General features: G+C 42.7%; 1 protein-coding gene across 1 annotated transcript in view; it reads right to left on the bottom strand.

The window, feature by feature from the left end:
• Window positions 1-10,315: 10,315 nt before the first annotated feature.
• lrch1 (leucine-rich repeats and calponin homology (CH) domain containing 1) overlaps window positions 10,316-27,516 on the bottom strand; it is a gene marked incomplete at its 3' end in the record, with an annotated part of 101,095 nt that continues 83,894 nt past the window's right edge. Inside the window, exons 16-20 of the mRNA XM_080753692.1 lie at window positions 26,093-26,215; window positions 14,983-15,092; window positions 14,218-14,355; window positions 13,996-14,073; window positions 10,316-10,672 (exon numbers count right to left, since the gene is read on the bottom strand). Of these exons, the coding sequence (XP_080609818.1) occupies window positions 10,316-10,672; window positions 13,996-14,073; window positions 14,218-14,355; window positions 14,983-15,092; window positions 26,093-26,215 (806 nt within the window). The remainder of the gene's footprint in view (window positions 10,673-13,995; window positions 14,074-14,217; window positions 14,356-14,982; window positions 15,093-26,092; window positions 26,216-27,516) is intronic.

The raw sequence follows: 27,516 nt of genomic DNA, 5'->3' as shown, positions 1-27,516 counted from the left end.
ATCATTTAAGTCATGACTGCATTATTATTAAAGATGGGTCTTACATTGCTTAAGTCATCAAATCAATTTCTGTGCGCCTTGGTTTGGAGTACCCTAACTACTATGAGGACGGATTCTGCCGATGTTTTTCAATGGTAATGGTCATTTTAAATCCGCACAGCAAAGCGCTGTGACCGTGCCCTTAAAGCATAAATCTGAGACAGCTCAAAATACTATACAAATGCAACCAAAGGGGAATGGACCCGTCCAGTTGTTCCTTTTGTATACTGGAAATAACACTGAGGCATTGGGGTCCCAGAGTTGAAGACATTCCAATGGAGATGTGTGGCCTCAGTGGTGGGAAAAGTAGGCTACACACGTTTTACTTCAGTAAAAGTAACAATACTGCATATCTGCTATTTTTTAATAGTTAAAGCATAAAATAATGGTTAAAGTGGTTCAAATCTAAAGTGACACAGATTTGCGTTCAGGTTTAAATGGGTTAAAAACAAAACAAAATGCTCAATAGAATGAGGTAAATCAGTTCAAATAGTTCATATCATATTTCAAATGTTAAGATATCGGATGGAACTTTTCCGTTAGGGGTTGATGCAAAAGCTGAAAAAAAGACATGTCTCGTTAGTTTTACAGATAAGGTCTTTACTGATAAAGTGATGAGAAATACAGTACAGTATATACATTATTCACAGCAGTTAAGGCGACATTTAAGGAACATTTCATGTATTTCATGCATGTAAATCTGCTTTTACTGTACAAGGAATCAGACATAGAAGTACAAAAGGGGTATGTTACATCAGGATCTCAACAAAACAATGAACAGAAACCACATAAAAAATAAAGTTTCCTCCCAATCTGAAAAGTACAAAAGAAATTGAATTAAGCCTGATTTAGATGCTTCGTTGCACAACGGCTTTGCACACAGAAAACAGAAGATCTACAAGCTCTAGATCGGCTATTTTGGCACGTGACACCGTTGCCGTATGGAGAAGTGTACATCACATCACGTTTAACAAGCTTTTCAGGACTATGTACAAAAGAAAAACAGGCAAACAGAAAAAACCCTGCTCAGTATTCAGCAGGTAATCTCATTCTCACCACAGATTTACATCAAAGGCGTCACATTTGCTTGAGCTCCAAGTTAGTCACAATAATACTCTCCATGCTCACGTTTCCAATTTCTGATCCTTTTTTAAAGATTTTCTCAGTTGCCAAAACAAAGAACTATACATACTTTAAAGTGCAGAGTAGCTCAGACCAGCAGTGTTTTTTTCTTCTTATTTTATTTAAATTGCCTCTCTTAAAGTATTGATGTAATATGGTACTGCACGTGGACAACTAAGAATTGTGTGTAATGCATCTACAAACCATTTCTACCTTTGTGAAGCAATGGCTATATGGGTATAACTGAAATTGTGTCCCTCATCTTCCTTAAAAAACCCTAACCTCAATACACGACATGAACGCAAATACACTTGTCTGATGTCCATCCATTCTCCTGCAGTTCCCTTCCATACAATGTTAAAACCATGAGCATTATGGTAGGGTTAATGTATGTCTAATTTTAGCAAAAATCAGAGTACAGCAGAGTTGAGAAAGTTGTGTCTGTTACCACAAAATTATTGCACAGTAGAACTACGCAAATTGCTCTCTTAACATTTGCGGTTATTGGTCTGTGAAATCTGTTGGGATTGGTGAATATATTTAACCCATTTAGATCTTCTAAATCCTAACCTAATCTTGTTGCTATTGCTATATACATAGCAACATCTAAAACGTCACCGAAAGGTACAACAACCTATAGGCTAAATGGGTTAAGATGACATGCAGACAAAGATCAATATAATCAGGTTATAAAACAGCTACAATAATGTTATCTGTCAAAATGCCCTTGAGCAATCGCTGAAAATAGCCAAGCTCACAATGTGTCGCAAAGCAACACAATGTAAGCTTGTGGATCTGCTATTTCTGACAGAGATTTTTTGTAAAGGGGGGGGGGAAAGAAAAAGAGTCCAGTGGTGGTCCCCGGTAAACAAAGTATTTAACGTCTAATTAAGTGGTTAACAGCTGACTGGCCAAGTTCTACATGTTACAGTACGTAAATACAACAGACATGTATGTTACTCTGTGACAGGCTAGCATACTGTACACGACCTACGCGGACCGTCAATCACGTTACAAACACACACCATCACTTAAAGGCATACTGTACTGTATCCCTGGGACATAAACAATACATACACATGAGTAAATCAAAAGAATCCCTACAGTTGTCTCACAAGAGGGCTTGGGAAACATTTGTTTTGGCAACTGTCAAATCTATCCAGTGAAAAGGTCTCTTTTTTTACCGCTGAATATTTTAGTAGCTTTGGATACCAAGCCATATCAATTATATTGCATACTATGTACAGTAAAAATTAAACTAAACACAAAACACTCATGCTCAGTCATTCATGTATGTGCTAGACCCTAGAGGTTTGTATATGGCCATTGTCAGTTGTTGAACATTGGGTTAAGTTAGTATACGAGCATTGTACTTGCTCTTAAAAGTCTTGCTACTGTAGGTAGTCAGAGCAACAGTATACGATCAGCATCACTACAACAAGCACGCTCGCACACAAAGTTGTGGTTCAGGCTACAGAGACAGGTGTGTTTTATATAAGTGGTCCCCAGCAAATCAGTTTAACAATTTTTTCATGTCCTTGACGTGAAAACGTTTGAGAACCACTACACATACACAATGACAATATGTATCAGGCTGTGGAAAGAAGCTTCAACAGTGCTCTATTATCTGTGGCATGGCAGTGTCGCTTGCCTAAAAGAACAGATCCTCAAGCTAATAACCCTAACAACTCGTCACATCGATGCCCTGCTTGGGTTTAACTTTTTTGGTTATTTCTCTTTGGGTTTCATGTAAAAAAAGGCAGTGCCCATTTTTTAAAGGCGTTTTATGTGAACATATCATAGGCCAGGTGTTCCCAAAGTTTTCAGCCAACCCTGACCCAAAATATAAAAGTGGTGTCTCGCTGGGACCCAAACGTAAAAAAATACATGCATAAATACCTTGTGCATGAACTAATTAAGCCCCATTTACGTAATAGTGAAAATATCCAGCTCAAAACACGTTGCATCATGACGTGTTGTGAGCTTGTAGATCCGCTTTTTTCATTGTTTTTTTATCCCATTTTTTTCAACCGGTGCCAATTGCCTAAGCTGTAATCCTTGGCACTACTCTCCCTCTACCAACCTGGGGAGGGCCCCAAATTGAGCTCATGCTTCCTTAAATTTACACTATTTTTTACGTTGTTGTTTTTATTTTATTTTTTTATTTCAGAAAATGTTTGATTAATTTCTTTGAACATCTTCGACGAAGTCCCAACCCATAAAAATGTGTCCGATCCAGTGTTTGGGACATGGCCTTAGGCAACCAACACTACCATGTGACAGAGGACCTACTGTACAGCTACACCTGGCCTGACTGCCACAACTCCTACAACTCCACCCAAATTACACGTTAAAAACGCAACGTTCTATATTTATCAAGTGTCTCGGTCTTATGTGTGGTTATTGCTCGTGCTAGGGTGGTGGTTGGGGGGGGGGGGGGGGGGCGTTATGATCAATGCAGAAGTGGCACACTGGTTGGGAAACACTGATAAATCTAACCAAAATAAAGGCGATATTACAGTAGTACAGCTCTGAAGCCTGTATGTAATGGTTTGCTATAAGTGGATGAAATTCACAAGCATCTACATCAGCACTGTATAGGGATGTAGGTGGGGGGGGGGGAGGCGGTGGTACCGGAGATACTTGATAAACATGCACACACATACACACATTCACACAACAACATTAACACTGTAACTCTGTTCAAAATAATGTGTGGAACATTTGAATTGTTCCATACAAAGCCTTAGTAAAAGATCATAATATACACAGAACAATAGCTAAAATATATTAGAAAAAATATTTTTTTGCAATATTTCTTTTTGAATGTATACAACAACCAAAAGACTTAACTTGACTTGTCTTTTTATTATTATAAATACCTATATATATTTAAATTAAAATTGTACGTTGTATAAAAGCCCCTTCCACAACTGCACTTATGGGGTGCCCCCTTGTGGCTCAGCCAGTTAGTGCACAGAGCACTATGCTCCTTGTGAGCAAGAGGACTCAGGTTTGAATCAGACCCCCTATCTTGTCTTGCATGTCTCTGCTCTGTCTCTCTACACTGAACTATCTTAAATAAAACATATGATACCAATGCCAAAAACTAATCTAAAAAAGTGGGGGGAGGGGAATATAATGAAATAAAAAACAAAAATAAAAATAAAATAACTACACTCGTTTGGTAGTATTCTTTTGTTCCAGAGCAATATATAACATTATAATGAAAGGAAACCACATAACTCTACACTTGAAACTCAAACTTTGCTGGTGTGTGTGTGTGTGTGTGTGTGTGTGTGTGTGTGTGTGTGTGTGTGTGTGTGTGTGGGTGTGTGTGTGTTTCTGTCTAATGATCAAATGAGATCCACTGGTATGTCATCAATAACATGAATGATGTAACATGACAGGTGAGTTCACAGCAGTTAGGACTGGAATCAAGCATTATCCATAGTTCATAGAGAAACAGACACATTGTGAAGCATGCGTCAAGCAAGTGCGATCAGGGTTCTAACTACAAGTCTTCCCAGTAGTGGCATCTCCCCTAACTGACTAAAGGTGTCCATACTGTAACTCTGGTATAAATATTGACTTTTGAAGTATCAAAAAAAACACTATAAATGTACCAAGCTTCAAAGTGTTGGGTTGCTAAAATAAATCCTTTGTAGTTTTGCATTTGTAATTTTGCAGCACGAGCAGATACCAGAAGGTGTTTTCATTTAACAACGTATTGAAAAGTGTCATAAAAATAGTATAAAACTTTGGCAAATTTGAAGCATCTTAAAACTGAACTGTAATAGAAAAATGCCCAACCCTAAATACACGCAAGTATGCGGCAAGTGGTTGCTGGCAGAGCCTTTTCCCCTATTGTAAAGGTATCCTGCAGGGGAGAGGGGGAATGCCCACCATCTCTCTTTATGTGGCCTAAAGTAAGCTCTAATTAAATACATCTTTAAGTGTCTCGTGCATCCCTCGTTAAATTAAACTAGTGTCCTATGGAGTAGGATGTCAAGCGGCCACTTGTACAAGCTATATAATATATACTTCGTTGTAGAGGCGGTGTCTCATGCTGAAATTAGACGATGTACGGTACAAGCTCACGGCGCGCTTTCAGCTCGTAATATCGTCTATTTTCAGCCCAAGATTCAGACCAGGGTCTGGGGAGTGTTGCGACTGTTGGCTTTGTGGAACTGGCCTCCGTTATTGTTCCCTTGTGCCATTTGGTATCCCTCATTGCATTAAACTTGGATTTCACCAAGAAGTGGGTTCCTCTGAAATGCTGCGGAAGCAAAATGGAGAAGGTTTTTTTAATCCGCTGGTGTTGAGTCCAGCGAAGCGCTCTCCTTCTGCTCCTCATGAGAACAGGGTCCTCTTGGTGCAGGAGGTCTCATGAGAACAGGGTCCTCTTGGTGCAGGAGGTGTGGTTCCCATGAGAACAGGGTCCTCTTGGTGCAGGAGGTGTGGTTCCCATGAGAACAGGGTCCTCTTGGTGCAGGAGGTTTCATGAGAACAGGGTCCTCTTGGTGCAGGAGGTTTCATGAGAACAGGGTCCTCCTGGTGCAGGAGGTCTCATGAGAACAGGGTCCTCTTGGTAAAGGAGGTCTCATGAGAACAGGGTCCTCCTGGTGCAGGAGGTGTGGTTCCCATGAGAACAGGGTCCTCTTGGTGCAGGAGGTTTCATGAGAACAGGGTCCTCCTGGTGCAGGAGGTCTCACGAGAACAGGGTCCTCCTGGTGCAGGAGGTCTCATGAGAACAGGGTCCTCTTGGTAAAGGAGGTCTCATGAGAACAGGGTCCTCCTGGTGCAGGAGGTGTGGTTCTCATGAGAACAGGGTCCTCTTGGTGCAGGAGGTGTGGTTCTCATGAGTACAAGGTCCTCCTGGTGCAGGAGGTCTCATGAGAACAGGGTCCTCTTGGTAAAGGAGGTCTCATGAGAACAGGGTCCTCCTGGTGCAGGAGGTGTGGTTCTCATGAGAACAGGGTCCTCTTGGTGCAGGAGGTGTGGTTCTCATGAGTACAAGGTCCTCCTGGTGCAGGAGGTCTCATGAGAACAGGGTCCTCTTGGGGCAGGAGGTCTCGTCCACCAGGGCTTGGACCGTGTTGCTCACCTTGACCATGCCTTTCTCCTCTAAGATGTGGTGGGGAAGACACAGCTTGTCCTGGGAAAACACATTCCAGGGGGAGAGAGAGAGAGACACAGAGAGAGAGACACAGAGAGAGGGAGACACAGAGAGAGGGAGACACACAGAGAGACACACACACAGACAGATAGATAGAGAATTAGAAAGACAGACATGGACAGAGAGAGGCAGGGAACAGAGAAAGAGAATATATAGGGTCAAGACAAAGTTAGAAATTACCAAATGAACGATTGTGTGTGTGTGTGTGTGTGTGTGTGCATATACATCGATGTACCTTGTCTATACCACATGTACACATATTATGGTTGTCATCATTTAACTGTGTAAAAACGCATTAAATAAGCCTTAGTTATACTCTGTAGAACTACGGTGTTACTTGCAAAATAATTACTGATCTACAGTGCATTGCGTTGTTAGCTTTTGGCCTATATATATATATATATATATATATATATATATATATATATATATATATATATATATATAATACTTTACAGGTCTCTTTACCTTAAACATGACATCACAAAGTATAGTGTCAAAGAACCGACCACAGCCCCAAATCACACATTTATTACCTCAAGTCTTTCACACGGTCAATTATCATACACAAGTCATAAAAATATCCCCACACCCCACGTCCATTCATATTGTTGCTAAAAGAGTTAAAAATAAATACTTATGGCAGCAAGTACAAAGTCCAAGTCAGTTCTTTTTTATGATCAATCGGACATGGCGAGTCCTGACATTCATCAGCAGTTTTTTTCAGTATCATCGTAGACACAGCAGCACAGCTGATCCTCTATTCTTCACGTATCAAACCCTCAAAAGACAAATCGCTTTAAATTACATTTGATTCGCTCAAAAAATGTCTACGTCTATAGCCCTTCAAATGTTCTATATCAACCTGGAAAACAAACAAACATGACATTGCATATCAAGTTACAGTATAATTGTTTATCATGAATTTAATTAATGAAAGATTACTTTATGGGCATCCGTCGCCCGTGATCAGGGAACTGAGGAGAGCATTATGAAAAGAATCTAAAACAAACCTACACAAACCTTCTGCAATTTCACAACTCCATACTGAACACCATTCATTCAATTTACGTGTCACAATGAGAGGTTTATGGTTAAAACAGTTTAGTTATTAAAATAGTCTAACAATCTTTAACTAATGAAACATGGCTTCACTTTGCCTTCTCATTGCACATCAAAATAAGTCATCAATAATAAGAAAAACAAAGATAAAGTAGAATATAATATGTGGTGCCTGATTCCGTTCAGGAGTCGTGCTTACCCAGTCAAGCATAGTACACAGGAATCTCCATAAGACTATTTAAATTAAGCAAAAATAGTGGTTACTTTTCAGAGCGTAAACAGTCACTTTCCAAGGTACTGTACGGTCGGTGTATCATTCAGGTGAAGAAGATGCCACCTAGCAATACCTTGATAGAGAGATTAAGATCTAAATGTGACATGGAATGCAACAGAGAGTAGGAACATAACTCTTTCCAACTAGCTTGCTTGCCTCAAGACTAGGGTTGGGATCCTTTAGGATTTTAACAATTCCAGTTCCTTAACGGTCTGATTCCGTAACGGTTCCCTTTAATAATTCCAAAGGGAGTTCCAAATGGACCCTTAGAGGTATGTAACTCTGAGACATACAGGTCTGTAACTCAGAGAGTGTACAAATGGAACCAAATGGACACGCATTGGTGGTCCTTGAAATGAAAAAGGTTTGAGAACCACCGGTATTGTAATTGTATAGCAGGCGCGAAGTCCACATAATAGCTCTGACAGTAGCTGCGTTTCCATAAAGCTTTTTCGAAAATAGGAAGCAAATCATCATTAAGTCGAAAAAAGAAAATGCTTTTGTCCATTCACTGATAAAATGCGATTCTTGGGAGATAGTTCATGGAATAAGCAGTCGGTATTTTTTCAGTCAAGTGAGACACATTATTGGACATGCATTTTACTTTTTATAAAAAAATATTATAAACAGACTCACAGCTTTGTAGCCTAGGCTATTGGTCTGCAAGTTAGAGGGTAGCACAGGTCCAACAAACGGGAGCCAAAGATTTCTGGACAGAACGGCCCCACGAACATTTCTGATTTTGGAACCGGACCGTATGGCACCGAGAGTGATTGGATTCGGTCCGAAACGGAGCCGAATTATATTGGATCCGATCATAAAATGGACCCAATCTTGCCCGGACTTTAGACCTGTCTGTGTCCGATGCTTATTTTCACCATTAGGGCCTACTTCCATTGAGACACACCTCCCCTGCCTCTCCGAGAACAGCGGAGGGCTGCGGTTGCACCATGAATGCACACACCGCGGGTGTGTGTGTGTGTGTGTGTGTGTGTGTGTGTGTGCTCACTGCGCTGTGTGTTTCAGACACCCTCCTCGAGTAGAACAGAGTAGGCTGACCCGTTTCCATTGCACTGATGCGCATTTAGTTTTTTCGATAAAGCCCACAAATCCACCTCCTCCAAGCGCGAAAATGTTTTTGCGAAAAATCTAAGTTTTTTCAAAATTTGAAGTGTTTCCATAAAAAGATTTATGCGGAAAAGCCTTAATGCGCAAACACGGCTTTATGGAAACGCCGATAGTGTGACAAACTGGTTCCCCAAACTGTTCCAAATGTGGTGGAACCGATTCCAGTTCCTCAGTGTTGGATCCGGTTTCTCTGATTCCACCAGTTCCGGATCCCAAGCCTACTCAAGACTGAGTTATCATGGGAGTTACAAGTGATTGACCACCACCATATTGGAAGTTTAACTCCCCGCTTGCCCAAAAATAATGTTCTTTTTGGCGACACCCTAGTGCAGTGGTTCTCAACCTGTGGTTTGGGACCCCCAGGGGGGTCCCCAAATCATTTAGGTGGATCCCCAGATGATTAACTTAATTGCAAAGTGTATAGAGGATATATGCACATTTCAAAAGTGACAATAAGGACTTTTTAATACCTCTAAAATGACAAATTAAACACAAATATTGTCAAATATTAGAGGCAGAAATTGTGAAAATAGCCGATCTACATGCTCACAACGCCTTGCACCGACAAAGAATCCCTGCAGTATCGTATTGAAACGATATCAGCGAGTACACCTAGTGCTCCACAGTCTCAGGTCCACGTTTTGACCGTATTCCTTTTTTCGTTTTGGTGGCAAAAACACAATGCTTCTGTGGGTAAATATCGCCCTCTGCAGGCCTCGGAAGGAGCAGAAAAACAAACAGAAAAGAAGAACAGGAGAGAGGAGGGAAGCACTGAGCCATGCTAAGCAGAAGGGACCTAAAGGGGTAGTTCACTTTAGAACACTTCTAGGGACATTTTAATGTATTTTGTGTGCACTCCAGATAGTTTTAAGCGCCCCATATACGCCCATTGAACTTCACACTCCATGTTAGACTCATTGAGAAGTTCTTGATTCTGATGACCGATATTGTCCTGAAAGAAGATGAAGGGCACCTCACACGTTAGAAGGACAACTGGGACTTTAAGCAAGCTCGGTTTTCAGGACGGCTCTGTGAGGCGGAAGTACAGCTGCAATGAGTAGGAGTAAAAATCGTTAAGCAAACAGCCGTCGCCGACAGATTCCCACCCCTTTCACTGAACTCTGTGGTTCCCATGGTGACGCGTCTATGCAGCAGACGTTGTAGACACTAGGTGGAAAGGTAACTTCTGCCGTAGTAGGAAGGGCTGCATCGAGCCAGGTTACCGTAGCGGACTGCCGTGGACGTCGTTGCTTAAAGTCCCTAATACCAGTCACCAGAAGCAGGAATGCATGTTTTCAATGAGTCTAACATGTTCAACATGGAGTTTGAACTTCATTCAGTTTATATGCTATAGGAGAGGGAAGTGTCTGATCAAATGAATATCAAATATATTGAATACTGAATCAAGCAACTTGTCTGGGTTACACACCAAAGCCAGAGTAGACCTTAAAATGAAGTGTATTATAGTGCCCCTTTAAATGTCTGTTTGTAGGGGTGGGTTGGGAGGGGGGTTACGTCAGTTCGCTCCAGCTATAGGCCACAAACAGCAGGACGAGGCAGAACAGGTGCACCAGGGTGGATGCCACCAGGTCCCAGATCTGCCAGGCTGCCGGCGGCGTCTGAGTGGTGGCCGTGACCAACGAGGGAGTCTCTTTCACGCCGGGGAGGGAGGAGGAGGGGAGCGGAGCTGGGCGGCCGGCCGGCTCTTCTTCCGCTTTCCTGTCTACCTCGCCACTGTCTCGTTTAGCGTCTCCCCCTCTCCTTTCTGGAGAAGGCAGGGGCGCCTCCAGTGAGACCAGCGCCCGCACGGCGGCTCGGACCGGCCGCAGGCGGCACTGGATGATGTCGTAGGGGGAACAGAGAGACGACTGGTGACATGTGGTGTGTTCAGAGAAGATGGAAGGAATGAGAGGAGCCCCGAGTGAGAAACCCAAATGATAAATGTTTGGGAGGACGGAGGGAAAGGGAACAATAGATGATGAAAGAGAGAGAAAACAACAAAGTTGGGGGAAAAGGAGAAGAGGAGGAAGAGAGGAAATGAAGGGATAAAGGGAAGAAATAAGGGAGTAAGAGGACGCAAGAAAGGAGGGAAGGAGGAAATGTTTGTTAAGACGGGTAAAACACGCAAGAATGTACAGTTATTATGGAAGGGGAGGAAGAAGTATTTGGAAAATAAGTAGACAAATAAGAGTGGTGAGAATGAAAAACAGGCAGAGAAGGGTGACATTGAGGATGACAAGAATAGAAAGAGAGCAACAAAGGTCATAGAACATAGGACGAAGTGTGTGTGCGTGCATGCATGCATTTCATGGTGTGATGAAGATACCAGCGAAGAGAAGATTGTGGAATGGAAATAGGAAGAATGATAGGGTGAAGTAGCATTGAAGAATGAACAGAACAGGCAAACACATAAACCCCAAAGTAAAGAGAGAATTTAGAATGGCATGAAGGAAAATGTATAAAAGATAATAATGAAATGGAAGAGGTGGGAATTAGATGAAGTGCATAAAAGCAACAAGTGAAAGGAGTGGCGACGTAGGAGAGAAATAGGAGGAGTGGGAGGGAGGAGAGGAGAGGAGAGGAGAGGAGAGGAGAGATCCAGCCGGTAAACAGAGAGAAAGAAGAAGAGAGAAGGCAGGTGGTTAACAAACGGCACAAAGTTCAAGGGTCACACAGACAGACAAGAGTGTGCATGTGGGCGGGGCTGGGTGAGCACAGGACACAGGAAGTAAAGAGCAGGCCTGCTTCCTGAGAGAGCTGAGCTTTAAAATACCTTCCCAGTGTGACTACATAATACATATCATCATTTAAATGGAACTATTGATTGCATTGAGTCGTGCAATGGGTAAATGACCAGTGACCACCTACATCGTTTTCCACACCATTTAAACATGAATGGCAGTGCATGACATTTAAAAATGTAGAGAGCTACTAAAATAATACACTGCATACATACACCTCATTTTATGAAGGCAGTTGCAGTCTGTGCTAATGTCTCTAGAAGTCCAAACTAAACTGGTACAGTATTTGTCCTAGAATTCTCTGCCGTCTTCTTGACTGTCTCACAGTCTCACCTCTCAGACTCTCTCTCTCTCCTCTCTCAGTAAGCAGACCATGCCCAGTGTGGGATGAGATGTTACAAGCAATGTTAGAAGCGAAGGATGCCAGTACCGGTGCGGTGAGCCAGGGGGCGACAGGACAGGACAGGGCAGCCCGTTAGCTTGCAGAAGCTTCAGTAACTGTGCTGTCAGTAGGGCCTACAGATGTGTGCCAGGCAGCAACATACGCACACTGTAGGGCCTCGAAGACGCAGGTAGTACTGTTAGTTAGCCAGGTTAGGTAGCAACATACACATCAAGAGAGCCTTAAAGCCAGGCAGCCAGCAAGCAAGAAATGGAAACCCAAAGTTCAAGCATCACGTCCAAATTCACTCTGCCTCACTCAAGGACGGTGAAGCTGATGTTTCTCAAACATACAAGCATGTGTCGTGACTTAAAATCACTGCAGTGAATAGACAATTTGTTGTGTTATCCCCGATAACACTGAGATTGAAGCACTAGTCCCTGTCAAAATTATGAATGATTCAGTAATAGTTTCTATAAAAGCCATGCCAATCAACCCTGATTGATTTGTCACTAAACGACCGGCTTACTGTGAATACAGCATTAAAGGCATGGTCTTCCTAGAAAGTGTTACTAAATTCTTCAATATTTACAGCCTCTAAATGATGTAACAATGCCATAAACTAATAACTGAAGTGACAGTTAAATTAAACGTGTATTTACAGTATGGTAGAGAGGCTGTGTTTACTTAGAGACTCCTTGCCAGCCTACAGCCAGTAATGTGTCTCCCTGCAGCTTTTTTAAAGTTTTAATTGGGAGTTACTTTATGCTACTATACTACTACGGTATCTCTTTTTCAGCAACAAATTAACAATTGTGCGTGCGCGTGCGCACACACACACACACACACACACACACACACACACACACACACACACACACACACACACACACACACACACACACACACACACACACACACACACACACACACACACACACACACACACACAGTAAGGCCGGCAGCCCTGCTTGTACCTCTCATCTCAACTGTGTAGTGGAGATGTTTTGAAACAGACGGACAGGCGGTCTACAATGCAACTGTATACGATCTCTCACACTGCAGGAGCTATTAACCTCCTGTCATAAACACACACGACACGCACACACACTGACTGACGCACACCTGACTTCAATGGTGACTTTTTGCAATGTGGAGCAAGCTCAAAGCTACATATAGACGATGACAACAGCTGTGTGTGGTACAGAGCAGCCATGTCATGATGACTCAGCTCTTAACATCTTTGTCAGTGATGTGTCAGCTATAGGGATGGGACGATAAGCGATATTATCATGTATCGTGATAAAAAACACTCACAATAATTGTATCGTGGAGATAACATTTATTGTGAAATCGTCCTCCGTCATGCACTGGGATAAATTCAACTTTTATTTGACGAGCTGCATTATTTAAACCCTGGTAAAAATAATATACATACTTGATACAGTCTTTTTTTTCACTCTCTTCCAAATCTCTTTGCCAAAGAATAGCAGATCTACAAGCTCACAACGCAACGCAATAATCATGATATGAAATTTTCATATTGTCCCATCCCTAGTGTCAGCTATGTCAGTTGATTTAGAATCAGCAGAACAGGGATGGAGGGGCTGTGTTCCCCTCCAGAGTGAAGTTGCCCTTCGGAACTGAACAGAAACCAGGTTCCTTTCCTAAACCTGTTAACCCATTTAGACCTGAGGTCGGTAAAAAAAGTTTTAGTTTTTTATTTATTAAATGCAATTTTATGTTGCTGACTTCCTATATATATATATAGCAACATCTAAGATGCTTTCCCGGATTGAAAGTTATAACAACGTTCTGTATAGGTGTAACATGTCTAAATGGGTAACTGATTGTGGTCAGCTGAGCATAGTGCTTTGTTCTATTCCTTTCATTATGTCAGATTTATACAGTTTTTAAATACACATATTGTGTCTCTTGGGTTTTAGCTGTTGTTGTCAACAGTGGTAATTAGGAACAGAATCCCCGGTTCGTGGTCTATAGGCAACTTGACTATACTAGCTCTGAGTGGAGGGGGGCGGGGCTGTTGTACCGAAGGGGCGTGTCTTACCTCTGGCACGCCCATTTTCCGGCATGCGTCCAGGAAGTTCTCCACGTTTCTCCTACACTTGGCCATGCTGAGCTTAGGCTGGAGGGAAGCACACACACACACACACACACACACACACGCACACGCACACACACACACACACACACAGTCGGAGTCCACTGTTAATTTCAGGCGATGGCATAGTTAAACTTCTATACAAACAATAAAAATAAAGAGACGTACCACAGCAGGCGAGGGCACGTGGATACTGGCGACTGAGCGAGGGCGAATGTGATTGGCCAGGTGGCAGAGCACCACCCCATCCATGAGGGAGGAGCCTAAGTCTTCAGGAAGTACAACCTTTAGTCGGCTTTCTATGCTCTGCAGAGGGAGAGATAAAGCGGGAGGTGAGGGAGGTTGCACGCACGCACACATTTTTAGTCACTCGCTGTCCATAAAGAGCATACTGTAACAGTTTAAGAAAAAAGTCAAATCATGGGTTCTAGAAAATGATTGTTTGTCTGTGCAAGACCAAGGACCACAGTGTAAATAAGTCTTTGACTCATCCTTATCCTTGGCAAGTTATCTTTCAGTGAAGCATGCATTTCATGTACTGTCTAAGTGCGTTCACATAGTTAAGGGAGTCAAAACCTTATCCAAATAAGAATACATTTCCCACAATGCTTTGCGTGAAGTGGACAGTGTCACTGCAGACCAGAGGCTCGGATGTAGACTACAAGTGAGACCCCGCCCTGTGGCATCGCAGCACAGCCCAGTCTGTCCTATTGGTTGGCGGTTGAACCCCGCCCCTTTGTCTCATCAAGGCTTCTCCCACCTGGCTGCTTGCCTACAACGTACCTTATGAAAACCTCTTCCCTTAAATCCAGCCTTAAGGAAAGCTCAAAACACGTGACTTCCATAGGGAATGAATTGAACGGAACCTTACCCCCTGCCTCCCCCCAGGTTTTTGATAAGGGATAAAACTTAAACGTGTGTCGGCAGCCTCACATCTCTGAGTTGCTCCATGAGCTCCAGCTCCTCTCTCAGCTGCTCCATCTTGCGTCTCATGGTGAACTGAGGGTCCACCGCCTCCAGACTCTTGTGGCTCCGCAGGAACACTGCCCCCGACAGGTCAGAAGAGAGAACAACAACAACAACAATTGTTAATTGTTATGTGTTTTTCAAAAACAGTTAAGACAAATAAGTCACAAATCCTCTCTACAGTATGTGTACGGTTCCATTTGGTTCAATGACTACACATTCGTACACTCAGAGTTAGTCTGTTTTTTTAGATTAACATGAGGATTTTATAGTGCAGTACATACAGTATCTATGCGTATATTTTTATACTTTTGCTCAAAGTAAGATAAATACCGAAAACAAGCGTTTGTTTTTAAAACACTGGCTTTAGCCCACCATCGCCATACACACTGTTATACAGCACCTCAATTATTCACTGACACGGAAAACCCTGTTTTTGATGAGATAAAAGATGCACACGTGCTTATGTAAGTGTGCATGTAGGAGTTGCTCATGCATACAGGAGGGCAGTATTCCATTGTCACTGGAGCAGTCATGTGTGCATGGTGAAGTCAGCTCACTTCAGGCACCGTTCGGTTCACACCATGACGCACAGTCCCCAGATCAGATGACTAATACTCAATGCAAAGCATTTATGAAAAGAAAAAATGTTTTTACCATTTCTACTGCATTGTGTGATTTCCCAAGAAATCAATGTTTCCGGTGTCTGTGACATGGTTTAAACCATTTTACAACGGAAATCCATGTAGAAAAAGGCAGCTATTTTTACATGTACGTATGAATGTTTGTCCTGGCCAGTTTTTCCACATTTATGGAGATTAGTTTACATATTTGTGTGCGCGTCTGCAGCTAATCTCAAAAGCCACTACATCGATGAGCATCAATTCTCTAGGAGCCAAGAAAATCAAGCCCTGAATAGGTTTCCAATCCATCAACATTGTATGTATTTTCAAACTGTCCATAGCTACAGATCGCACAGGGAAGCTAAGCTACACTGTAATTAGACGTTGTCTTGTGCTTTTTGGGCCAGGCCAGGTAAATGTTCATTTGAAAGTGATGTATTTTTTAGGAGAAACCCCACAAGCTCTACCATCCTGTTTTTGAGAGGAACTCAACATACAGTACGTACATACACAATTACTACAAGCCAACAAACAAAAGAGACAAAACATGTATACATACAAACAAAAACGACACACCTTGCAAACATCACTGCCGTAAGATGGCAAATATCTCCAATAACAGGTAAAGAGTAACTAACACCAGGTATAGACATTCAACAGAGAGTACCTGTATATTATTTAAAAAAGTAGGTTTGATACTTCGAGTTTAAAATGATGACAGTTTATAGCAAAGGAGGATAAGAACTTGTCATGCAAAGGACAGTGGGACTCAATCTCTTTGAATCCCTACTCAGGTCACATGCACACGCGCGGTTGTCAGGCTCAGTGAAATGCCGGCCCTCTTCCAACAGCCTGATTGATAGCTAGTTACGCTAATAGCTGAACTACAAGCCCACATCTGCAATGTGTTCTATTTTTAAGCAACAACCTAAATGCACCTTTTATGGCAGAACATGATAATACATACATGCGGCCACAAGGGGGAGTCAAAGAGCCACTGAAAACCAGAAATTGGAACAGAGAGGAGTTTTTAGTCGGTTTTGATTTGGGGTGTGCGTGAATTCACTTTATTAAGGCCTCGTAATAAACTGACATACACGCACACACACACCGTGGACATTATTTGACAGTCCCTCTTCACCTTGAAGAAGGGTTGGGGTTAGTTCCCTAACCCTCAACAAACTATCTCATTGACCGATCACTAAAGGTGGCTCTGCTGATAACAACACCACTGATTAAAAAAACTGGTCCTCCAACACATTCTGTCTGTGTGTGTGTGTGTGTGTGTGTGTGTGTGTGTGTAGAAAGTAATTAGTACTATAAAAACAGGAAAGATGTGAAATAATGTGGAGGAGCTGACACGCACGCACGCACGCACGCACGCACGCACGCACGCACGCACGCACGCACGCACGCGCGCGCGCGCGCGTGCGTACACACACACACACACACACACACACACACACACACACACACACACACACACACACACACACACACACACACACACACACACACACACACACACACACACACACACACACACACACACACACAGAGTAGCTAATCCTGAGTGACATGGGATCTCAGGGTGGTGACCATCAATCAGCCAAAACAAAGACAGAAAGAGACAAGGAGAGAGAGAGAGACTGAAACATAAAAGAAGACTGAATGTAGTAGTTTGATTCCATCTTCTAATTAGATTAACTGTTGTTCAAGATTTTCACATGCGCGCGCACACACACACACACACTCCCTCTCTCTCTCTTTCCTTTTCTCCCTACGGTCACACACAGCATGTTCACATTAAAACTAGCTGACGGTTTAATAAACTGGGTGACAGTTTGTTCTTCCTCTCTCTCCCCACCCCCTCTCCCCTCCCCAGGAGCCATCATCGCTGCCATCTGGACGGCTCCAACCCAGAACAACTTGCTTCCCGACACCAAATGATTCTCTCTCTCTCTTCCTTTCGGGGGCCAGCATGTTTCCAGAAGCCCCTATGGGTTTCTCCTCGCTCACCCACACAGATATATTCTCTGTTTTAACCACTTTCATCCTGCCGTCATTATAGGCGAGAATTCGTTGTTGAACATAGCATAAATATCCGATCTAGAGAGCTTGTGGATTGGGCAGATCGGCTACTCCCCACATTTGTCATACAATAAAGTATATACACTAGAGCTTAATAAGTGGTTTCATTATTGTATTTTATTATCATCTGTGCATAAACTGCACCATAGAGATAAAATGCATTTGACTCATGTTAACTACTTAGGAGCAGTGGGGGCACTGTCTGCGGGGACCAACTCCAGTCTGAACCTTGGTACAAGGGCACTGGCAGGAGTTATGTACCCAGCATGCCTGTCTTTTGGTGTGGGAGGAAACCCACACAGAGACAACATGCAAACTCCACACAACGAACACTATCTTAGGTTTTAGCCTTTCTTATCACTCACTGCCGTACCTGTACATTTCCATTCATTCGTCTGTCTGTCTTGCGTGCTGTCTGTCTTATGTGTTAGCTCTGTCTGTCAGCTCACCCCTCTCTAAAAGATGGAAGACATTACATAAAGCAGGAACACGTCTTCGCACATAAAAGTGTCCTGAGCCGACAGACTGAAGTACAACGTGGGAGAACGAGAACACGGCGAACCTTTTACTTCCATCATCGTTCATTATCCATCTGTCAGAGCCTGCATCGCCTACAGACAAGTGTGCTTGTGTGTGGACAGAGAAGGGGGGGGGGCAGTATAAGTATCAAGAGTGCCCTGCGTGGCCTGCAGCAATCAGTGGAAGTGCCTTGCTCAAAGAAAGGGAGGATTCAAACAAACGTCCATGCAGACAAGCCTCTTCTCATACCTCTGAGGCTTGATTCATACGTACTGTTGCATACTAACCCATTTAGAATTATTTAATGCTTTAACAAATGAAAAATAGCAGATATACAAGCTCACAGCGCGGCACCGAGTGCCGCGCTGCGAGCTTGTAGATCTGCTATTTTTGAAAAATCAATTATTTTTTTATTGCAAATCTTTGAATATATATTTTTAAAAGCGTTTAAATGCATTAGTTAATCAAATATTTGCTTGTATATCTGCTATTTTTTTTTATAGCTAAAGCATAAAATAATGGTTAAAGTGGCTCAAATCTAAAGTGACACAGATTTGCGTTCAGGCCTAAATGATTTATACCTACAGTTGCATACTAACTTAAACGTACTGTTGTTGCATACTAAGTATAAATCTGGCATGGGCTACCACTGCCCTACGTATGGCACTTCCTTGAGGTTGGACTGGCAACGCAGCATACTTTCTTCAAACTGCCTCTGAAAAACGGCCTCCTCGCACAGCAGCAGCTGACGGGGCACCGCTCGGCTGAACAGGAAGTATGGAAATAGCAACAGCACTTTTTTCCTCCCAAAAGGCAGAGAGAACCCAAACTATTCCCATATAAAGTCGCTCCCTCCATCGTTACGTCTCCCAGAGGAAGGAGAGAACAGAAAAAAGGTTGAGAGAGAAAGAGGGGGATAACCTGTTTCTTCCAGCAGGGAGCGCCCACGTTGGCACATTTGATTAACCTGCTGCTACCAAAAGGCCTGTATGACATAATCGCCTGATCGCAATCACTGAGGTAAACGCAAACCGTAGGAATGGTTTCCATTTAACCACCTCCAACATGTAGTCCCTATTTTGGGCATTTGGGGCAGAATATTAAAGAAAGAAAAAAGAAACGTAACAAATTCATACATTGTCAAACTAAATGTTTTCTGAAATGACTTACAATCTCCAATCCTCCAGTGTGAGCTACATTAGAGGACTGGAGATACACTGAGCATCTTCCACAATCCAGGCATGAATGTGTCGAACTGTGAAATTGTGGGTGTGTTCTGTCAAATTAGGGGGTGAGTCTCTCTACACAGCGAAATCATCAGTTTTAAACACCGTTTAAGAACACTGATAACAGCTTGAAAGAATGCAAGCCAATTGTTTTAGTTTTAGTTTTGCTGCAGGCCAGTTCTGTCTAAGGAAAAAAAAAGAAGAAAAAACTTGTTTTAATACACAAAAAAGAATTTAGACTGAATCAAGTTCCCAATGCTTCTCACCTGCCCACACAGCGTAGGCCAACAAATCAGGCAGCACATTTGGAATAATTTCTTACACAGACTTTTATATGTGTAGGCTTTATATGATGTTTCTTTCTCTCTAGAATTCCTTCATCTTCATTTCTCCCACCCTGTTTTCTTCCCCTCTCTCTTTCCACACTTCTGTCTGTCTGTCTCTCTCTCTACCTCCCTCTCTCTCTCAGTCCCTCCCAGCGGAACAGCGCTGACTTTGCTGAAAATGAACTGGGTTGTGTTCTTTCTGCATGCTGCCACTTGCAGGTGTGTGTGTGTCTGTTGTTACAGAGCTGGGTGCTTTGTTGTAGCCTCTGATAACACACCAGCAAAAAACTGTGGGCGGTGAGCGAGACAGAGAGCGACAGACAGACGAGGAAAGTGGATTGAAAAACTAAAAAACTAAAAAAACAATCCATGTGGTATAACAAATCTTTGTGTGAAAAACAGACTTTAATTCATCACTATCTGCCCTCCTTCATCTGCCTATAGATGGCTGTGGCTGAGAAGCAGAAGGCAACAATCTCTCCTCCCAGAACTAAGATCAGTATCGGAGAGGAAATACAGACACATAAAGGCTCCTCGCTGTCCATTCAAGTAGACATTTCAGCTGTGTTAAACACAGTGATGTAATTGACGTAGACGCTGCATCATTAAAGCAGCACTATGTAACCTTCCTGTTCCACCCTGGATTTGAACCCGGGCCTCCAGCGCGATCGCTGACATTTTTACTACTGAGCGAACAGAGCCTGCCTGGGGAGAAATTTAATTTTGTAATTGAAATTTGTGTCAAATAGAGCTTTGAGGGGGGCGCCTGCTGGCCTGGTGGTCAAGGCGCATACCACATACTAGGCTACGATGCCTGCTGGCGTCGCCGGTTCAATTCCAGATCCGGATGACCTTTGCCACATGTCATTCCCCATCTCTCTCCCCATTTCCTGTCAGTCTACTATCCTATCAATAAAGGCATAAAAAGCCCAAAAACAAATCTTAAAAAAAAAAAAAAAAAAAAAAAAAAAAGAGCTTTGAGGGAAAACGCAACGTTTAGGTTCTTAAGCTCCCTGTCTGTCAAAGGACTGATTTAAAAATAATACGGTTGGTTTATAAAGCATTGAATGGTTTAGGACTAAAATACATTTCTTATCTTGTGCTACAGTATATCATGAACCACCCAAGCCTGCCAAGTCTGCCTTCAGTCTCCAGAATCAGAACTAAATGTTGAGAAGCAGCATTCAGTTTCTTATGCCCCACATATCCATATCCTACAACACTTAGTTATGTTTTAATCAAAGCCAAAAACATGTCTTTTTGCTGGTGCCTTTTACTGAGATTTTGTTTAATAATGTCTTGTGCACTGCAATGTTTTTCTGCTTTCATTTTAATTACTTTTATGTACATATTATTCTTCATCTCTTAATGCTCTGTGCCTTAACGTCTTAACGTTTAATGTAAAGCACTTTGAATTGCCTTGTTGTTGAAATATGCAATACAAATAAACTTCAGCTTGAAAGCACAGGGAACCACAGAAAGGCTCCATGATGAACTCCTTCATAAGAGTTCATGAACCCTGATGCTAAAAAAAACTAAACCTCTCAAACACACTACAAAGTGAGGGTTGTGCAAGTAACCACATTAACCCCAGTGTCCTTATTCTGGGGTGAACATTAGGCAAAAATAGCAGATCTACAAGCTTACGCGTAGATCGGATTTTTCCTGCAAAATGAAGTGTGGATTTGGCGTAGATGTAAAAAAGTAGGGGACCTATTATACAACCCTCGGGGACTCTGGTCAACAACATATATTATAGGGTTTTTCTTTCTTTCTTTGAGGAACAATAATACTTTGGCTTAACAACTTAAAACATCTAGTCTTAGAGAACCGGACTTCAGTTACAACTGTACTTGTGTTTGTTTGCACCAAATCCCATCCACCAAAATAGCCGATCTATAGGCTCACAATAGATCTGCTGTTTTGGGCGAATGTTCCCCCAAGAATATGGATGTTGGGGTTGAAGTGGTTAAAACAAGACGGAAACCAAAGACATGGAACTGTATTGTGAAACTCACAAGAATCCCACAGTTCTTTACAGTATACCGCTCTTTAACATGGTTTATTGTTTTCCGGGTCAAAAGGTGAGTCATTTATATTGAACTGACTTGCAAACTCAGTGCTGTTACTGTTACTGCTGTGTAGTCTGCCCTCAGGCAAACACACTCATGCACACACGCGTGCGCACACACGTGCACGCACACACACACACACACACACACACACACACACACACACACACACACACACACACACACACACACACACACACACACACACACACACACACACACACACACACACACACACACACACACACACACACATGGGTTCAGCGCTAGCATAGATGCACACAGAGAAATACAGAGTAAGATTCTCTCTCTCTCACACACACACAAACACGCACGCACGCACACACGCACGCCTTGATTTGGAGCCAAAGCCAACCTCGGCAGCCGATAGCTGATTGGCTGCTAATGAGGTCAGAGACACTCATGATGATCAGGTTACTGAATGATGATGTCACTTCCCCCCGGGCACGACCCCATTTTACACGCTTCGTTCTGATCACCATGTCGAGCAAAATGATGAACACACATTTATAGTCCCACACTGAAGGGAATGTATGTGGTCATCATCACCACCACATAGAAATATCATTTCTCACCAGTGTTAAGGGGATTATGTTGTGTTACACTTGCAGCAATGCAATTATGGATGAAAGTGTGGATCATGGGGAGGACGAGGTGTGCTATTTGTGCCATCATGGGTACCCTTTGCAGATGTTCATTCGACTCACAGCACCAGAACTCAAGTTATAGGAGTTGGGTTTTAGGGATGGGACGATATGAAAATGTAATATCACGATTAGTGTGACCAAAGAAATCGCGATTTACGATATTATCGCGATAATCAAAATATCCCCAACATCCATTATCCTGGGGCGGAACATTTGCGAAAAAATAGCAGATCTACAAGCTCACAACGCGTCGCTTGTAGATTTGGTATAGAGTGAAAAAAAGACTGTATCAACATATATTATAAGTACGTTTTACCAATAGAGGGTTTAAATGGTACCGGATATGCAGCTCGGCAAATAAAAGGTGAATTGATCCCAGTGCATGACGGAGGACGATATCACGATAAATTAAATATCCATGATACGATTATCGTGAGTGTTTTTTTATCACGATAAACGATATTATCACTTATCGTTCCATCCCTAGTTGGGTACCACCCTGGTGACTGCAAGAATGTCAACAAATACCACTTTAACACTCTATGGCAATCTAAAATCAGAACTACACTTATTGTCGTTGTACGCCTATATTATCGTTTGCCGATCCGGCGCCCGCCGTGGGTTAACTATCAAATGATTGATAGTTAGGAACCAATTGGACCCTTATGGGTCTTTATATTCAACAGTGTGCAATGTCAGAGTTAAATTAACACTGAGGATTTTACAATGTAGCTTTGGGTCCCAGGCATGAAAACACATTATCAAATGGCGGTCCATGGAAGAAAAAAAAGTAGAGATGTTACCGATCAATCGGCAATGGATCGGATCGGGCCGATCAAAGCGTGATCGGCGATAATCGGTGGTTTAGATCAAAAGGTAAATTCACCGATCCGATCTGATCGGTGCATCCGATCAACCAGCCGTTCAGTATGCCCACTTGAGGCCATTTTGGGGTATTGATTTCCACAGTGCTGAAGGAATAATTAGTTACTGCTATGATAATAAATACATAGTAATGCTGGTAAATAACTATAAGGCAAATATATAAATGAATTCATGAGTGAATTAATTAATTAAAGTTAAAACATTAACATTTAGAAAATATAAATAATATATAAATAATAACTTGATCGGATCGGTTCTTGATCGGTATCGGGTGATCAAACTTTTGTGATCGGTGCTCGGTGATCGGTTCCAAAAAACCTGATCGGACCATCCCTAAAAAAAAGAAGAAACAAAAGAAGAAAAACACAGTCCTGACCTGCTATCCAAAATAAAATAAAAGGCTTTGTAGCTCACATACAGTATGTAGAATGAAATGGTAGCACAGAGCTAATTGTGCTAAATTAGAACAAGTTATTATTTTTCATATTATGAACAACAAGGGAACCGTTAACTGTCTCTCTGTTTCTAACTTCCTAAAACATCTCAAATCCCTTAATGGGACATCTGCAGCACAACTGGCTTCAGGGAGGGAAACGGAAACACACCCTTCTGTCTGGAGCACACACACACACACACACACACACACACACACACACACACGCACGCACGCTCTTACACACGCACACACAAAGAAGGTTCATGTGTGTGTCAGGCAAACACGCAGACGCACACACACATGTACAGTATGTAATGGCTCATACATGTGTCAGTCACAGTCAAACATGCATGCACACGCACACATGCAGTCTCTGTCACACATAAACTCACACATATTCATGCTCTGTCTCACACTCACACACACACACACACACACACACACACACACACACACACACACACACACACACACACACACACACACACCCCTATGTTCCATCCATTCCAATGGAAGTAGATACTCCCTCAGGGACTATTATCTAACACTTAAAATATATGAGCTAAAAATAGACTGGAGCATGCACACACACACGCACAATGGGTATACACATGCATGCAGATTACTGTACACACACACACACACACACACACACACACACACACACACACACACACACACACACACACACACACACACACACACACACACACACACACACACACACACACACACACACACACACACACACACACACACACACACACACACACACACACTGTGATGTCAGGGGAACCACCTTAACAGAATGGGTTTGCCGGTCTGACATCACCCTCTGACTTCACTGTGATGTCAGGGGAACCACACTAACAACATCCCTTTTATGCCCATATACAGTATGGAGTTCCCTGTTGTCATCAATATCAAGCCCATATCCAACAGGACTTCATATGGGAATGCCCATATATGGATGCCACATCGGCCACATACCACACTAACAGAATCCATATGTGGCCAAGACAGTTGGTCAAGACAGCCCATATCTGTGTGGCTTGTTCTACAGACAGGAATCTCCATGTATGGGCATAAAAGGGATTGTACGTACTGTCAGATGTCATACTGTAGGACTTTCACTTAACGACTAACTGAGTAAGCATGTTTGGGCTCTCACAGCATATCTCCAAATACAGTACATGGATCTCGATATATGGGCACGAGGGGTCTCCATATATGGGTAATTGGTCCGATATACATCACTGGCCAGATGAGGCGTCGTACTAGTAATGAGCATCAGTGAGGACCAATTACACGTATGCAGGGCACACGCATGCACACACACACACACAATTGGAGAAGATACGTGGTTTCCTATTACTTACATGCTCTTTATCACACACACACACACACACACACACACACACACACACACACACACACACACACACACACACACACACACACACACACACACACACACACACACACACACACACACACACACACACACACACACACACAGTTTTTGGGTGGGCTTTAACTTCTGAATGGTTCGACCCTCAAATCATTCAACCACACTACTTTAATAACAGACACAGTCAGTTCAACATGTGCCTCTACAACCTGATCACAGCACGCGCGCACACACACACACACACACACACACACACACACACACACACACACACACACACACACACACACACACACACACACACACACACACACACACACACACACACACACACACACACACACACACACACACAGTAATGACAAACAGCCTGTCCTGTGTAGTCTGAGGTGGAGAAGGCAGTGTGTGAGTGTCTATACACAGTCAGTGACACACCATGATAAATAATCACCAAGAGAAACACATGTACAGTACAGTACAACATCTTTTTTTTCCGATACAAAAAAAAAGTATGAAAATTATCGTCGCTGTTGGGTGGTAACCATGTATATTCAACATTTTTACTTTTCAGGAAGTGGAAAAAACATCCTTTGTTCCAATGGAACCAGTAGAATTATTATTTAGTTACATGCTCTTGTTAATAATTTTCATTGGTTGAATATTTATAAAACCCACAGACACCGACTTTTCACTTTTGTTGGTCGCTTTGGGTGAGAGCGTCCACTAAATGCCTACACAGGTGCAAATTGCATTTTTATGTGTTTTTCTTTCCTGGCCACTGATTGGTCAGGTGGGCGGAGGGAGCGAGGTATCGACCTACCACTGCTGTGCATGCCTCCGTCGTCATGGCTACAGGGTCTGTCTCTACAGAAGGGCGGGGCCTGTGAGAGGAGGAGGGGACTGAGACAGGAGAGAGGCGGGGAGCAGGGAAGCGAGGGCGGGGCTATAGAGCCAGGAAGTGCCAAGAGGAAGGAGGGATTCAAAGACGTGTGGTCAAAAAGGACACGGGACGTGAGTGTGGCATTTATACCGAGGGGGGGAGGGGAGGGGAGGGGAGGGGGAACCAGGGTGAGGCAAGTGGAGAAAGGTGAGTCCATTCCACAAAAACGCCCAGAACCCAAAACACGGGACACACCAGTTACAACCAGAGGGAGAAGGTTCCAGAAAACCAGTTGGTGCATAATTACACACAGGGAGAACGAACACAGGAAGTTGCAAAACAAACACAGCGTGCGTGCAGGCAGGTCAAGGTTAGGAACAGTTATGATTTTTGGAATAACAAAGTGATGTCAGGAGCCGTGCGACAAGTCGGGTGAAATGGCGTAAAATGGAGGCAGGGAAAAAAAGTGTCAGCGAGGGTGGATGGATGGATGGATGATGCGAAGGAAAGAGGGGGATGTAATAAAGAAAAAAGAAAGAAAAGAGAAAAAAACAGCATAACAGCAGAAAAATAAAAAAAAGTAATATTAGTGGCATTTCACAACACAGATCTCATGACATGCTGTTATCATGTTAGCTAGATTAGCATTTGGCTACTTCACGTAGGGGTGGGCGATATGGAAAAATACAGTATCACAATATTTTTCCAAGCGGTATCACGATACACGATCTTATCACAATTCTTTTTCATGTCGGTTTTTATGGTTATTTTTCAAGTTACTTAACAGTACAACCACCTACAGCAAAAACTAAAAGGAAAAGGAGTAACTGACCATTTAGACCAGTGGTCCTCAAAGTGGGGTCCAGGGACTCTCTGGGTTCCTTTTGGGAGGTCTAAATTGACCCTTACTATGTAACTCTGACAGTATACAAATGAAACCAAATGGACCCTTACAGGTCCATTTGGTTTCATTTGCATACTATCAGAGTTAAGGGGAGACCGTGACATTTCAAAGTTTGAGAACTACTGATTTAGACCAAAATGCAGGTTTAAATGAATTCTGCAATGAATCTCTGTATTAACAATTCAACAGGATTTGTATACGACATATAGGATATCTCTGAAAAGGCATTACCGTGGAGACATTGTATCGTCTCAGCGATATTTATCACCATATCGCCCACCCCTAGGTGTACGTCCCAGGAACAGTTAGGGAACGTAGGATGGATAGTTGCTAGGCAACATACTGGGAAGCAGGGGATTTTCAGCCCACTCTTAAAGCCTTTATACTCCATCGCATGAGGCAGTCGTATGCCAAAAATAACAGATCTACAACGCCTTGCATGAATGTAGATCGGTTGTTT

The sequence above is a fragment of the Nannobrachium achirus genome (assembly GCF_963921795.1).
Source record: "Nannobrachium achirus genome assembly, chromosome: 22".
Lineage (NCBI taxonomy): Eukaryota > Metazoa > Chordata > Actinopteri > Myctophiformes > Myctophidae > Nannobrachium > Nannobrachium achirus.
This window is presented reverse-complemented; position numbering and strand designations above follow the sequence as displayed.